The sequence below is a fragment of the Drosophila serrata genome, unplaced genomic scaffold (assembly GCF_035046125.1).
Source record: "Drosophila serrata isolate PLE 108 unplaced genomic scaffold, ASM3504612v1 contig_228, whole genome shotgun sequence".
Classification (NCBI taxonomy): domain Eukaryota; kingdom Metazoa; phylum Arthropoda; class Insecta; order Diptera; family Drosophilidae; genus Drosophila; species Drosophila serrata.
Window position 1 is genome coordinate 447970 of NW_028257126.1, and position 14659 is coordinate 462628.

The window sequence follows — 14659 nt, forward strand, 5'->3', positions numbered from 1 at the left end:
CGGACAGAAGGACAGACGGACAGACGGACAGACGGACATGGCTAGATCGACTCGGCTGTTGATCCTGATCAAGAATATATATACTTTATATAGTCGGACGTGCCTCCTTCACTGCGTTGCAAACTTCTGACTGAAATTATAATACCCTGCAAGGGTATAAAAATATTCTATTTTGGTATGTTTTAACAAATATATTTAAAATCTCTAATAAGCCCCGAAATATTGAATTTTAAAATGATCTTTTTGAAGTGATTGTGTTAACAAACAAGAAAGGAAGCTGTATATAAATATATACCCTTGTACATTCAACTGCGATCACCAGGAATTAATATAATATAAACTATATTTAATTATGTTTAAAAATGTTGATAAATGCTTGACAAATTGTTGATGAATATTGATAAATCATTGATGATTTGTTGTTGACAGCATAGGAAACGACTATGTTAAATTCATCAGAAGTTTGTATGGACATTTATAGATGATTTCATTTACATTACCGACCTTTATGTTGGTGAATCGCTCATGAATTACTGATGAATGGTACTGCAGAGTACACTACAGCAACACATACAACAATAAAGTTTACTTAAATATTTAGATCAATCAAGATCGATATAGATCTAATTAAATTAATAGCATTCAAGATTTATTAAAGGCACACATATGTATTTTATTCGCTTTACATTTTCAGGTAAATATATAAGTTTATAATGAGTTTAAGACACCAAAACATTTTCTCTTATCTCCGGGCTCTTATTCATTTTTCTTAGGCCTCTAAGCGATAGCTCAATGATAAAGACAAAAGTGGCTAGTCCATAACCACATCCAAGGAGAAGCCACAACCAGTTCAGGTCCGCAACACGCAATGGGACTTCCTTTGGCCTGGGCTTAATTGCAAGCGATATGTTGAGGAGTTCGTGTAAAATGTAGGGTATTTGACTTAACCAATGTTTATGGATTCCTGTTTCATGGACTCTTAACAAAAATTGAGATAGAGGCCAGTCATAGATCGAATTTTTCTGTAGGATATGCATTCTCGGCATACCATGGATGATGGTAAGGTCTTCGGACTCGCAGAAAACCTTTCGTCCCTGAGATTTCTGAAGACTGTTCAAGGCGATCCAGTGGTCTGAGACGATAGTAAATGCAAAACTGTCATTTAGCAAGAGCAACAATCGTGTACTTTCTTTAGTTGAGACCTCATTTATTCGAATAATTGTTTCGTTGAAATAGTGATGGCCTAACTTATTTTCAATATAAGTACGTATCCTGGTATTCACTATAACGGTCAAGTCACTGTCCCGTAACTCCTGGAAATTCGTCACCTGTGGATAGTGCGAGTGTTTGGTGAGCAAGGCGGTCAACTTGCAGCTGAAGAAGTTACTAAATATCAGTCCAAAAACACTGATGGCCAAGAAGAGTTGTCGGAGCGAGGGGTTCGCTCGGTGGCTGGTGGGAAAGGACATGCCCAGAATGGCTCTGATGGCTCGCAGATTCAGGAGCGAGAGATTTAGACTGGTTAGTTGGTAAGAGTGCCCAATTATTCGGTTCGTGACCATCAATATAATTGTCTCAACCACCACAAAGGTAGCATACACTGGCAGAATGTATAAGAGGCTGGATTTTATATCGAGTTGCTTAAGGATATCGCCAATGGTCCTCATCCTGCTGCATGGAACCACGACCTTGAGCTCGTATAAGTCAAAGGGGTTTAGAAACTTCAGATCCATCTTGGTGGAGGTCATCTGGGAAGTCATTAGGATGTCAGGAGTTATATTAAATGCAGAAGAACGATTTCTGGGCGATGGCACCATTTTAAGAGTTAAATTATATTTTCGTGCAAACATAATGATTTGGCGATTCGTATTTCGCCATTGGAGAGGCGCTGAAATATTATCGTCTGGTAGATAATCGATTGCATCGTATTCAGGTAGCACATTGGCTACTCTGCCGGTAAAGTCAATGGAAAACTTAGGGAAAGCAGCCATCTTGTCAACTTGAAAAATTTCTGAATTTGGAAGGGCAAGAAAGCTGTGAACGCTTAGGATCTCCCCCTGTTCCCTACTAACTTCCAAAATAAGTACTTGCAAATATTGATGCAGCTTGGCTTGATGGGAGATGCGTTGAAGCATCTGTTGGGTGACTTCCTTTTGTATCCACAAGACAATCCGTTCATATCGCATACCATCAAAGACTTCGGCCAGAGTATCGACGAGGCTGAGGTCAGAGTCCTTGCCAATGCAGACTAGGCCAACGCACAAGGTATTGAAGTGACCTCTCACCTTTACTCGAGCAAGCGCAAGGTGGGAATTCCTCGATGATTCCAATCTTGCGGCTTACAGTTCCTATCCTGATGATGCTGTAATATCACCATTGTTTCAACAGGATTCCGGGTATTCTCCAACAGTTTGTTCAGAAACTCTAAATTGGGACTCAGAGTATTCGAACGAGTTAGTTGAATGATTAACATCACAGTTATTGCGACTATGAGTGATGTAGCCATGTTGCCTTACTTCTTTCATTGCGTGTAAAGGATGAATTGAATGGCTAACCAATTTGTACTGCTTCAGGAGCGAAGTATTCTAAGCAAATGTTGAAGCTCGTCGAATGACAGCTGTCGGACGATGGAATTTCTGATGTCAATTCCGTTAATGCGTACTCATTAACTTAATAAGATAGCTTAAGCGAATTGGAAGGACTTTTAAAATACCCACGAAAGCTTAATTTTCTTTCAACTTGCTACTAAGGAAACTTGGTTAAGACGTAATGCAGTTTATATATAATTTCGATAATAATCTCTAAAATGTTCAATGTCATTAAACCACATCATTATCTCTGATAATTGTGATCACCTGCAGTGGGCAAATGAAATTGGCGGATGTAGTCCATCAACGAAAGGTTCTGGCATAGTGCTGGTAACTTTTGTGTACCATTCATCCTGACGTGGAGTCTCAATCTATGAAATATGATCTTCATATAATGTTCCGTGTCCCAGTTCTTGATGATTTTATATGGCATACTTAAACTTTGGCAACTCTTGTTTCCAGGATATGGTATGGAAAAGGTGTTTTCAAACATTAGAAGAAACCGAAGAGATCGGATAGGAAATTCGAAAAGATCAGTGACACTCCGTTGAAAATAAAATTTTTGATGACAATTTCTTTATCTTTGATATCACTCCCAATATAAACACAATATAGACACACATTAAGATTTATTCGAAAAAGACTTGTTATGATGTACAGATTAAACAGAGATTGATTATCTATAATCATTGTAGTATAATATGAAATACATTATAAGTGGAATTAGCATCTTATACTTCTATGTTGCGTTCCCTATGAGTTGCTCTATTTTTTCCTAAAAACACCTCGACAATAAATACAAGAGTAGCTGTTCCGTAGCCAAGAATGAAAAGGTAACCCAGCCATTTTAGGTTATCATAACTTAGGGGTCGTACATTGATATTTTTATCACCACCCCGTGTCAAATTAAAAAGCTTCGTTACATTCTGAAACGACATTTTCTTCAATTTTTCCGTAATACCAGCCTCCTGTATCCTCGTCACCAATCTGGAAAGCGCCCACTTGAAGACAGAATTCTTTTGGAGGCGATACACCCTGGGCAGATTATCAACAATAACCAAGTCCTTGGAGGTACAGAAAGCATTTGAGAACTGAGGCCACTTGAGGTATCGGTAATTTTCTTCAAATATAATATACGCGTAGCTGTCGTTCAGTGAAAATAACAATTTGATCCGTTCCATACTGTAGACAGATTTTGACAAGGGTAACACCCGGTGAAGGAAGTCCGCCTCCAGTGCAGTCTCGATGAAGGATTGTACCCTTCTGTCCATGATCACAGTCAGTCCACTGTCCCGCAACTCCTCAAAGTTGGTCACCTGACCCTGGTAGGGATGCTTGGTGAGAAGGGCGCTCAGTTTGCAGTTGAAGAAGCTGCTGAAGACCATTCCAAAGATGCTCATGGCAACGAAGAGCTGACGGAGCGGCAGGCTAGCCCTTCGGCTGATGGGGAACGACATGCCGAGGAGGGCTCGGAAGGCCCTGAAGTTTATGATATATCCCAGAGAAGATAATCCGTGGGGTTGGTTCCGTATCCGACAGGTTACTACATGTATGCCAGTTTCGACAACAGTCAGAGTGCAGTATAGGTAAATTATGTAGAGAAACCATGTCTTCACATCCATTTGATGGAAAATATCCGTCAGGCTCATCTCCTTAGAGCAGGGTACAAGAAGGATCAAAGAGGATGAGCTATAGGGATTAACAAAGCCTAAGTGAGAGGCCGAATTGTTTATGCTTATGAATCGCATGCTTAAGTCTATGTCAACGTTTTTTGTATCGGAGTTGCTTCTTTCGAGGTATTTCAAACTTAAGTTGGTCTGGCGTGCAAACTCAGATATTTCCATATTTTGTGGTGGTGATAATAGAATATCTCTACTTGATTTTTGAAAATCCCATGATTTTACAATAGCAGTCATTCCATGAAAATTAATTCTATTGTAAAATACTGTTCCTTTAAAACTCAGAACATTTGCAATGTTTTGCCAGTGTGAATACGGAAATAGGTTTAGGCGCCGAGAAGATATCGGTCCACTTGGCCCATCCTCCACCTCCAGCAACAGAAACTCAAGAAATTTATCTTCACTGGCCCTCTTGGAGACTTTGTCGAGGAACTCCTTGGTTGCTTTTTCTTGCGTCCATAAAACTATTCTTGAGCTACGCATATTTTCATTAGTCACTGACACTGTGTTGAGGAGCTCGGTTTTGAAGTCATTACGCATGCAGACCAGCGTCACTACGAAGTGGTTAAAGTGTTTTCTCAAAACTATTTTGGTCGTCTCATCAACCCGTAAGGTAGGTTTTCCAGAATTCCAATCATGTAGCATGCAATTTGTATCCAGGTGGTGATGAAGTATTACCAAGGTCTGGATTGGTTTCTCCCGCTCGATCCTCTGAATAAGTTTATTCAAAAATTCTAACTGATGATGCACTACCTGCTCTGCAAGGACCTCGCTTAGCAGAAGAATCAGTAGAATCCTTTTCAGACTCGACATTTTGACTACTATTTATAAGTGGTATAGGTCAACTGTCTAGTGCGGTAAAAAATGAACTAATGTCGTTAGCAAGTCCCTAAGTCTTTGGTGGAATGTATCAAACGACAGGTGTCACTTTGCCACCCAGCGGCACCCAGTTCATCAACTTAAGAGAGTAGGTATTAAAAAGGATAATCTCAATCGAATCGAATTTTTAATATTTCATTGACGTGCCAGATAAACTTGTACATAACATTTATATATATTTTTGACAAGTACTGTGCTGTCATAATAACATATAATAATAATAATAACACTAAGTTTTAAGATGCTTAAGCCACTGAGATGTGAACTTTGAGTGCCGAACTCCTTTTGTTTCGATTCCCTAAAAGGATCTCAATGATAAATGTTACTAGGGCAAGTCCGTGCCCACATCCAAGAACACACCATACCCATTTCAAGTGGCCGAGGGATAAAGGTACATCCTTCCGCTCTTCGTTTTCACAGATTGAGTAGATAAATACTCTGCGTACATAGTAAGACGAATTTGTCATCCAATGGTCAATGAATCCAGCCTCCTTGAGTCGAACCAAGTACCTCACTAAGGGTCTTTCAAATATGGAATTGTTTTTCAATTCATACATCATGGGCAGGCGCTGGATGAAGGTCAGGTTCGCTGAGTTGCACATAGTCTTTCGTCCAAATGCCTTCTGATATTTATCATAGGTTTCTTCTTGGTCCGAAAACATGAAGTAAGCGTTTCTAAAGTTAATAGTTAGTAGCATTTGGCCCTGAACTTCTTCGGGCACATATGTGAGCTTCGTCAAGTTGAGTTTTGGTCCAAAACCACTTTCTATAAATCGGCGATAAGTCTGAGCCGCTATCACGGGTAAGCCACTGGCCTGCAGCTCCTCGAAGTTTTCGACATGGGCATGGTGAGGGTGCTTCGTGAGCAGAGCACTCAATTTACAGCTGAAGAAGTTGCTAAAGATAAGCCCAAAAATGCTGATGGCCAGTGATAGCTGCCGGAGTGATAGGCTGCCTCGCCGACTGATGGGGAACGACATGCCCAGAATGGCACCGAAGGCACGAAGGTTCACCAGGGGATTCAGTACGGTCAGACGGTAGGCTTGACCGGATATCCTATAGGTCACCACGAGAATGAACGTCTCCGTCGCGACGAATAAGGCATAGACAAAGACAATATTGGCGAGCCATGACCTGATATCAATGCGCTTGAAAGCTTCCCCAACACCCCATTGCCTGGCACAGGGCACAATCACCTTCAGCGAAGTTATGTCATAGGGACTAACATTGGTCATATTAGACATGTTTAATTGCATTCGCGTTCTCAATCGGATGTCAGGCGTCACGGATGTATTGGAAGAGTTCAACACTCTGAGACTCAGGTTATATTTCAAGGCAAATTGGATAATCGCAATGTCCTGTATGCGGGTTACGGGCATAGTGTCGTTAGAGGGCAGCTTTTTGTAGAATTTAAAGGGCGAATTCCAATTAGGACGAATATATGTAGTTCTGCCCTTAAAATTCAACTCCGGAGCATAGAAAATTGAGTCCTTAATGGTAAGTAAGTTATCAACTCGATGAAATTGCGGATGGGGAAAGAGCTCCAGACGGAGAATAGAAGTTGTGGGTGGCTCTCTCACCTCAAGGATAAGCATCCGCAGAAAGTGATACTCTTCAACTTTGTTCAAGATCTTCTGGAGCAGCTCTTCTGTCATGTCAATTTGAATCAACAACAAAATTGGGGCTTGCCGCATCCCATCGAAGTTTTTGGCCAGCGTGTCCAGGAGACCTGTATCAGAATCACTACATATACAGACTACAGCCAATGTGTCATGGTTGAAGTGCTTTCTAACATCGATGTGAATTAGTTCATTCGTTCAGAGATAGGGCATATCAAGTTGATTCCATTCATGAAGTACACAGATTCTATTCTGATGATGTTGAAGTAGCAAGACAGTTTCAATTTGATCTTCTGAATGAATCCTTTTCACAAGCTTAGAAAGAAATCCTAGCTGTGAATTCTCCGAGGCTCCCGGAGTAAGCTTTAAGATAGCCATTAGCAATGCGAGAAAAGTTATCCTACAAAATATATCCATATTTTATCACCGCTTTCAAGGATAGCTTCAAGTAGACTGAACGATATATGTATCCTTATTTCCATAAGTGAGCAATTTCCATACTTAATTGTGTACTAAACAAAATGACAGAAGACACTTAATGTGTGCAATCTACCCATTAAGTTAATAAGGAAGGAAGCCAGTGAGTTATATCTGATTAAATAAGTTAATGGGTTTAATGGAAAATTTGTACCATCAGGGTGTACATTAAGGGATGCTGGAATTATCTCCTTGTGTTTTGTGTTAAGAAAAATAAGAGAACGTATAACTATTGACAGAAATAGTGGCAAATATATAATATATAACCATAAAATTGACAAGAAAATGTACCTAAGACCAGTTCCATACATTGTCCTTATTCTATACCCATCCCAAACTGTGAAATCCATTCGAACTTCACTTATAAACTTTTCCATTACAATTCGTAAAGAATTTGGATTATTGTTCATTACACCAAAAAATTTATTTTATAAGATAATCAAAACCAAAAAGTAATGAAAAATAAAGTATTAACTAATATTAAGCATAACAAGAAAGGAAGCTAACTTCGGCACGCCGAAGTTAATATACCCTTGCAGATAAAAATTCTATGACTAGGAATCCATACCATATAAATTATATATATATGTGTTTAAAAACAATGAAGTAATACCTGTTTTCATTTCATTCACCTATACATATTATATTTGCAGCTTTATATTCACAGATTTGTATTTTTCTTCTACATCAAACGATCGTTTGTATGGCACCTATATGATATAGTCGTCCGATGAAATTTGACACATAATTTAAGAATAATATACAATGGCCATAGCTCAAATTTAATGAAAATCTGTTGAAAACTGAAAAAGTTATAATTTTTAATTGTATTAATTTCTCGATTGTTCCTATGGGAGCTTTATGATATAGTAGTCCGATTTTTATAAAATTTTTCACAAAATTGAACAGTTTGATAAAATGGCTATATTTTAAATTTGATCCAATTCTATTGAAAACTGAAAATGTTAAATTTTTTTTTTGTAAAAACGTTCCGATCATTCCTATGGCAGCTATATGATCCGTCCGATCCGGCCGGTTCCGACATATATACGAGTGAAAGTAACTACAAAGTTTCATTCAGATAGCTTCAAAACTGAGAGACTAGTTTGCGTAGAAACGGACAGACGGACAAAAGGACAGACGGACATGGCTAGATCGGCTCGGCTGTTGATCCTGATCAAGAATATATATACTTTATATAGTCGTGGGCTCCCGTCATTCTGATTAAAATTATAATATCCTGCAAGGGTATAAAAATATACGTATTGTAGATATTTAATATGCAAATATTAAATCGATATGTGTCCGCCAAACGGAGCTATTTTCCTTTCTGGTTTCGACCAAATGATTTGCTCCTGGCTAAACCCTAGGGCCAAGATGTAATCGTTTAATGGAAGTAAGCCACTATTCCGTCACTTTCCTTACTCCACCATAAAATATCCTTAAACTCGTAATTGATATTTGTAAGCAACACCAAATTTTATTAAACTGAATAAATAGAATTACAATTACAGTTACATAGAAGTTGATATTGTGAATAAATAATTACACTCTATGCCCCAGAGAATCGTGCTCTAGGAATCTGTTGTTCCATCCAATTCCGGACAAATCCCAAAAGCAGCTCTATTAGGAAAACTATAAGAGATATTGCGTAGCCAATGATAAGCAGGGGCCACAGCCAGTTGAAGTGCTCGATGGAGAGTGGAACTGCCTCTTGCTTGACCGCTGATTCGGCAGTCACATTGAGCACCTTTCCAATCTTAATAATCATGTCTCTATTCCAGCGCAGATGAATACCGCTTTCATAGATCCAGTGGACAAATTTTCGAAGTGGCCACTTATACAAGGAGTTTGGTGGCAAGAAAAACATTTTCGGCAAGTTCGAGAGAATGGTCAGATTTCCGGCGTCGCAAAGTACCTTCCGACCCAAGGACTTCTGATATTTGTCAAGCATGAAAGAGATGTCTTTGAAAACAATATAAGCGTAACTGTCGTTTAGGGACAGAAGCAATTTGAATTGTTCTCTTGCGTCCAAGTTAATGGTTTTGGGTATAATAGTCTTCAGGAAATAGCGATCAATGTCCTCCTTTATATAATTCTTAAGATCCTTATCGATCACGACTGGCATCCCACTAAGTCGTAATTGCTCCAGGTTTTGAATCTGAGCGTACCGGGTGTGCCTCGTTAGCAATGCACTCAGCTTGCAGGCGAAGAAGTTGCTAAACACGAATCCGAAGATGCTCAGGACCAGGAAGAGCTGTTGAAGCGAGAAGCTCCACCTGCGACAAAGCGGAAAGGACATGCCCAGGATGGCGGCGAAGGCCCGTAGATTCACAAGTGGATTCAGGAAGCTCAAGCGGTGGGCTCGGCCAGTCACGCGATAAATAGTGTAGTGCATTAGCCACTCAACCGACACAAATGTGGCATACACGGGTAGAATGTACAGGAGCCAATCGTGGAATTCCAGCAGCTTGAAGACATCCTGGATAGGCCTTTCCTTTCCGCAGGGAACCAGTACAATTAGAGACACAACTGTGAAGGGATTAGCACTCTCTGCGATGTCTCTTATGGTAATCAGCCGCGGACTCAGTTGCAGATCAAAATGGCCTATCGCATGACCAAGAGTATTGCCCTGGTAAAATTTTAGACTCAAGTTCCTTCTTAGCGAAAACTCCACAATCGGTCTATCTTCATCAGTGTTTATGGTTAAACTTCTCTTTGGTCCATAGCTAATGTTATATTGAAGAATAGAGTTCTTTTTCCGCAGCACAATAGCCTCCTTTCCATAAAAGTTCAAGCGTTGGACGTGAAAACTATCGCCAACCTTGGAGGGATCATCAACTAGAACGAAACGAGGTCTTGGATACGGCATAAGGCGATAGATCTTCACCGATGCATTTCCTAATCTGACAGTTTCCAGGACAAGCATTCGGTCAAATAGGTATTTCTCCGCCATCGTGCAAATCTTTTCCATTAATTCTTTAGTGGCTTTCACTTGCATCCACAAAATGATTCGTTCCTGACGCATGTGATTAAAGGTGTTTGCCAAATTATTGAGCAGTCCTACATCAGATTCCTGGCTAATGCATATTACGGCCATTGTGTAATATTGGTTAAGACTTCTTTTTATTTCGAAAGTGGACAAATCTGTCGAGCGAACTATTGGCATGTCACGTGGCTTCCAATCTTCAATTAGACAATTGTTTGCCCCGTGATGTTGAAGTAAATAAATCGTATTGACTTCTTGACTCTTTTTAATAACTTTGAGAAATTGGCTCAGAAATCTTAGTTGAGGATAAGGCTGCTCTTGACTTAAGGGCGAATTAAGCAGGAGAATCAGCAATACCGTCCTTATGTAGTACATGACTGGATGATGCCGAGTTCAGGGGTAAGACCTTTACGAAGTAGTGTTTAGAATGTACTAAAATGTACTAGCATTTTATAATTGCTTTGAAGGGAGACATTACTATCTGATTTAATGCCAAGCTACCTGCAATGTCAGGAAAGTCAGAAAGTTTAAATTTGATTAGTTTAATCAGTTGTCAATAACACTTGTTTTCCTTTGCTTACGAACTCGACATGTAGATTGAATCATTTAATTGAAGGCTGATGGCATGAAAACTAATCGTGGCCTTAGCATTGGCAAAGTCTTTATTGATTCGTGGAAATATTGCTATAATTAGATAGTGATATACGGTATAAAACGAAAAGTGAGAGAATGCTGATGTGAATAATGATGAAGAAACAAACTCTGGAAAGACAGCTGACCCAAATATTCCCCAGAATTTCCTATCCATTTGAGAGACATAAAATATTAGCTGATAGATGGATGGGCGAAGATCATTTGTATTTCAGTTTGATATCCGCTGATTGTTGCAATTTTTGCCAGAATATCGTGATGACCATAAAATATTACCGCAAATAATCTCACATCTGTCCGACTGCCATTCTGCTGGCTGTGTCTGGCGGAGAGCCACAGACAGTCATTAATCAGGCGGCAAATTGTCACAATTTGTGGCAATTGTTTGTCTGTATTTGTGCCGCTGTAATTATGACAATTTTGCTTAATTGTTTTTGTTGCGGTCACCGTTGCCATTTTTTTTTTTGTTCACATATCATTGTTTACATTTAGCAATTGTTGTTGTTTCTGTTGCATCGCAAGTCGCTCATTCGCTTTGGCTTAACGATGCTAATTTGATTAATTTCCCTTTGGCCGACAGACAGCGGCCGACACACGTCGTATACGTAATGCGCATAATGCGCCCGTTACAGTTTATGAAACGTTAATTAGGACCGATAATTGGCCAGGGCATGGGAGAATGTTAATTGGAGCACGGCACGCCGCTTATACGGATTGGATGAAGCCCAGTCCGATTCAATGGAATGTCGATTGTGAGCGATTATGACGGCATGCAGTTACAACTAATTGTATCCTGGCTAAGCATAATACCGGGGCCTTTTGGAGATAATGTCTGCTTGACTGGTGGCTTGAGTTGATAACAATGCTAGTTTAATATTTCATTTTTAAGCAACTGAACCTTCTGCTCGTTAAAATCGGCATTAGGTACTTATATGCTATGAAATATATTATTTTGCAATTTAATGTATAAACAAATTAGGAATCGAAATTGAGATCGAAATTGTCTTAACTGTAGGGTTATAGTAATGTAATAATTATTGTCCGCCATCCATATGTCGGTTGTAAATCGATCATTTGGCGGCCTCAAAGCCACACGAAAAAATTAAGGGAAAATTCATGAAAAATTTAATAAACAAATCTGATTATGCGTCGGGCACAGAGACACTCTGTCGTACACTCTCACACTCGCAACAGTCGCTCCGTTCAATTTAGAAACCGCAATTTGTATTTTCCTCTATCCGATATACATATAAGCGTCATCATGTATATATATATAAATGTTTTCAGTCCAATTTCCAGTGCTGACAAATGCAAAAACCAGCCTTTTCCATCGGTACACTCTAAATGTTATTTATAATAGAATTTATGCCTAGATGCCGGCCATCGGGCATCCATGGACCAGTCTGAAATGGACCAAATGCAAATGGCAGCCTGTCGCCAGCGTTCCAATTTTGTTCATGTATCAGATTTTAGTACCCTCTACCCACAAATTACGTAAAGTTTACTGTTTTGTTAGTTCATGGGGTTTTAAAATCATAGATCTGCAAAATCAGGTCCACATTTCTCAGGTTTCTCTTTTCTTAATAGGTCTGGTAACACCCCGTGAACATTAGATACTTCGAGCCGGATCTTTGCAGGATTATTTTTTGTAAACCAAGGAAGTTACTTGGGGTCAATATTTTTACATACAAACTAAAAAGAAAAAATATACATTACATTACACTTAAGAAACACTTTGCCTCTCCTTAATTTCTTTCCAATTACGAAATTGCTTACATTTTTAATTTAAATAAGGGGAAGCTTTTGTGCCAGATGATCCAGCACTTGTCCCATTATTTGTTTTCATTCTCCCAGCTTGGGGGCAACCACAAAATTCAGCAACAGCAATGGCGGACGGCGTTATAATGAACCATTTTGTGGCCAGAAATAGGGCGGGAAAAGAACGGCCAAAATATTGGCAAAAAAATTTCCCGATTTCCTTTTCGCGAGATGCATTTTCAAATGTTTCATAAATTGAAAACGAAATTGAAATGGACACTGGGCAAATAGTGTTTGATATTATATTAAAATAAAGCCATAAATTGGGCAACTGTGTATGTGTGTCCACCTCGCATTCCCACTTTTACCTATCCCCATGTTATCCTTCCCCACTTTCCTTTCCCACATTCCTGTTTCCTTGTGTGCGTGTGCCCCGAAGCGTTAAAATTGCATGAAAGCAAATCTCAATGGCATTTATGCGCTGTTGTGGCGCCGCCATTAACACGGTCCGACATCGGTGGAAGGAGCTGAGTGGGGGGCACGATGATGGTGGCGGCGCCCTGTCCATTGCGTTGTCAGCGATGGTGTTGGCCTTACAACAATGCCCGCTGGCGACTTGTGTCAACAGCTGTTGCACCGCCGCGCTCCTCTGGAGTTGCATCATTTTTGGCCTTTGCTGTCCAGCATCATCCACCCACACAAACCCAAACGCACACGCAAAATGTAAAACAAACCGGAAACAACAGGGGCAGAAAATGAATGCATTGGCAAAAGTCAATTTAATTACAAACAGGCGTTTTTAAATTTAAATCAACCCGCCTGTATGGATGCCCCTTTTTGATGATTTACAATCAAATTAGTAAGAGGAGTGGGCATGGCAGAGAAAGAAAATTCCCAATTGAATTTGATTTTCAAAAATGTTAATAAAATAAGAACTAGGAGTGCATTTTAATGAAAATTACAACAATTTTAAGAGAACATTGTTTAGATTTGGATCCTTGGTTGACTATTCTCTATCAAGATATTTAGGGCATAGCCTTCATATATGTTTTAACTTCGTAAATAAGCTCAAATTCGCTCTCAGAAATATTTCCATTACACATTTAATTGTCTTTTTTTTTGCTCAGTGTGGGGAATTACTCTTTAAACTTAAGTTAACTTTAAATATTTTAGTATCTCTCTAGCTATACTCTTTTTCTGTTTGTGTGTGCGTGCATGTAAATATAGTTCACACGGCCACTAAAACGGAAATCACTACACACACACACTCCGCGCTCATATAAAACGAAGCGGTGTCTGGGTGTTAGTGTGCCACTGCAGGCGCTGCAAAGTATGCTACGAAATATTTTCAGTTTCATGCGCCAAGGCTCTACATTCATTGTGCTTGTATGTATGTGTGCGTGGCTCGGCACCCGCCCCCCCCTTACGGCCCTTGCTTGCGGCAGAAAAATGGAATTGTTTATTTGCTTTCGCCTTTTCTTATTTAAAACTATTTTATGTGCCTGCTGTCCCAGCGTAAACTTTTGCCAAAACGATAGAAAGTGCAGAAAAAAGAGTGGCGGCGGTGGGACAGGGAAAGTTCCCGGACAAGGAGAGAGGACGAGCAACTGGAGTGTGAAACGTTTTCACTTCCGTGTTCCTTCGGTCCAAGTCCCCTGCTCCTCCATCACCTCCCTCCTGCAGCACTTTTCTTAACATGCACATAAAGTTTAGTCGATCCTGTGCGGTTGTTGGTGCTGCCCGATGCTCCTTCTGCTGGTGCTGCTGCTGCTCCTTGTGCTGCTGGCCATGGCTGGTGGTCCAAAATCCCATTTGGCACTGAATTGTGTGCGCACATTGAATTTGTAGCAAGCTTAAAACCGGAGCAATCTATGGGCATTAATAGATATTTTATCTCTGCATGTGTGCTGCCCGAGTATTTATACGACTCGTTTTTGTGCAGTGTAATTGAATTGCAAGTGTTGGAAATTCTGTGTTGCCTTTCCGGAGCTCGGCTTCGTAAACTGAAGTGGGACATGG

At 39.9% G+C, this 14659-nt stretch overlaps 2 protein-coding genes across 2 annotated transcripts; both read right to left on the reverse strand.

The window, feature by feature from the left end:
* Window positions 1-5391: 5391 nt before the first annotated feature.
* Window positions 5392-6801, reverse strand: LOC110187974 (uncharacterized). The gene has a single exon (XM_086830157.1). It carries the CDS (start codon window positions 6799-6801, stop codon window positions 5392-5394), a length of 1410 nt encoding a protein of 469 aa, XP_086686283.1.
* A 1993-nt stretch (window positions 6802-8794) lies between these two features.
* On the reverse strand, window positions 8795-10342 carry LOC110187973 (uncharacterized). The gene has a single exon (XM_086830159.1). It carries the CDS (start codon window positions 10340-10342, stop codon window positions 8795-8797), a length of 1548 nt encoding a protein of 515 aa, XP_086686285.1.
* Between the last annotated feature and the right edge of the window lie 4317 nt (window positions 10343-14659).

Coding starts and splice junctions, on each gene's coding strand:
- LOC110187974 (XM_086830157.1), bottom strand. CDS start 6,801: ATGACAGAAGAGCTGCTCCAGAAGATCTTGAACAAAGTTGAAGAGTAT.
- LOC110187973 (XM_086830159.1), bottom strand. CDS start 10,342: ATGGCCGTAATATGCATTAGCCAGGAATCTGATGTAGGACTGCTCAAT.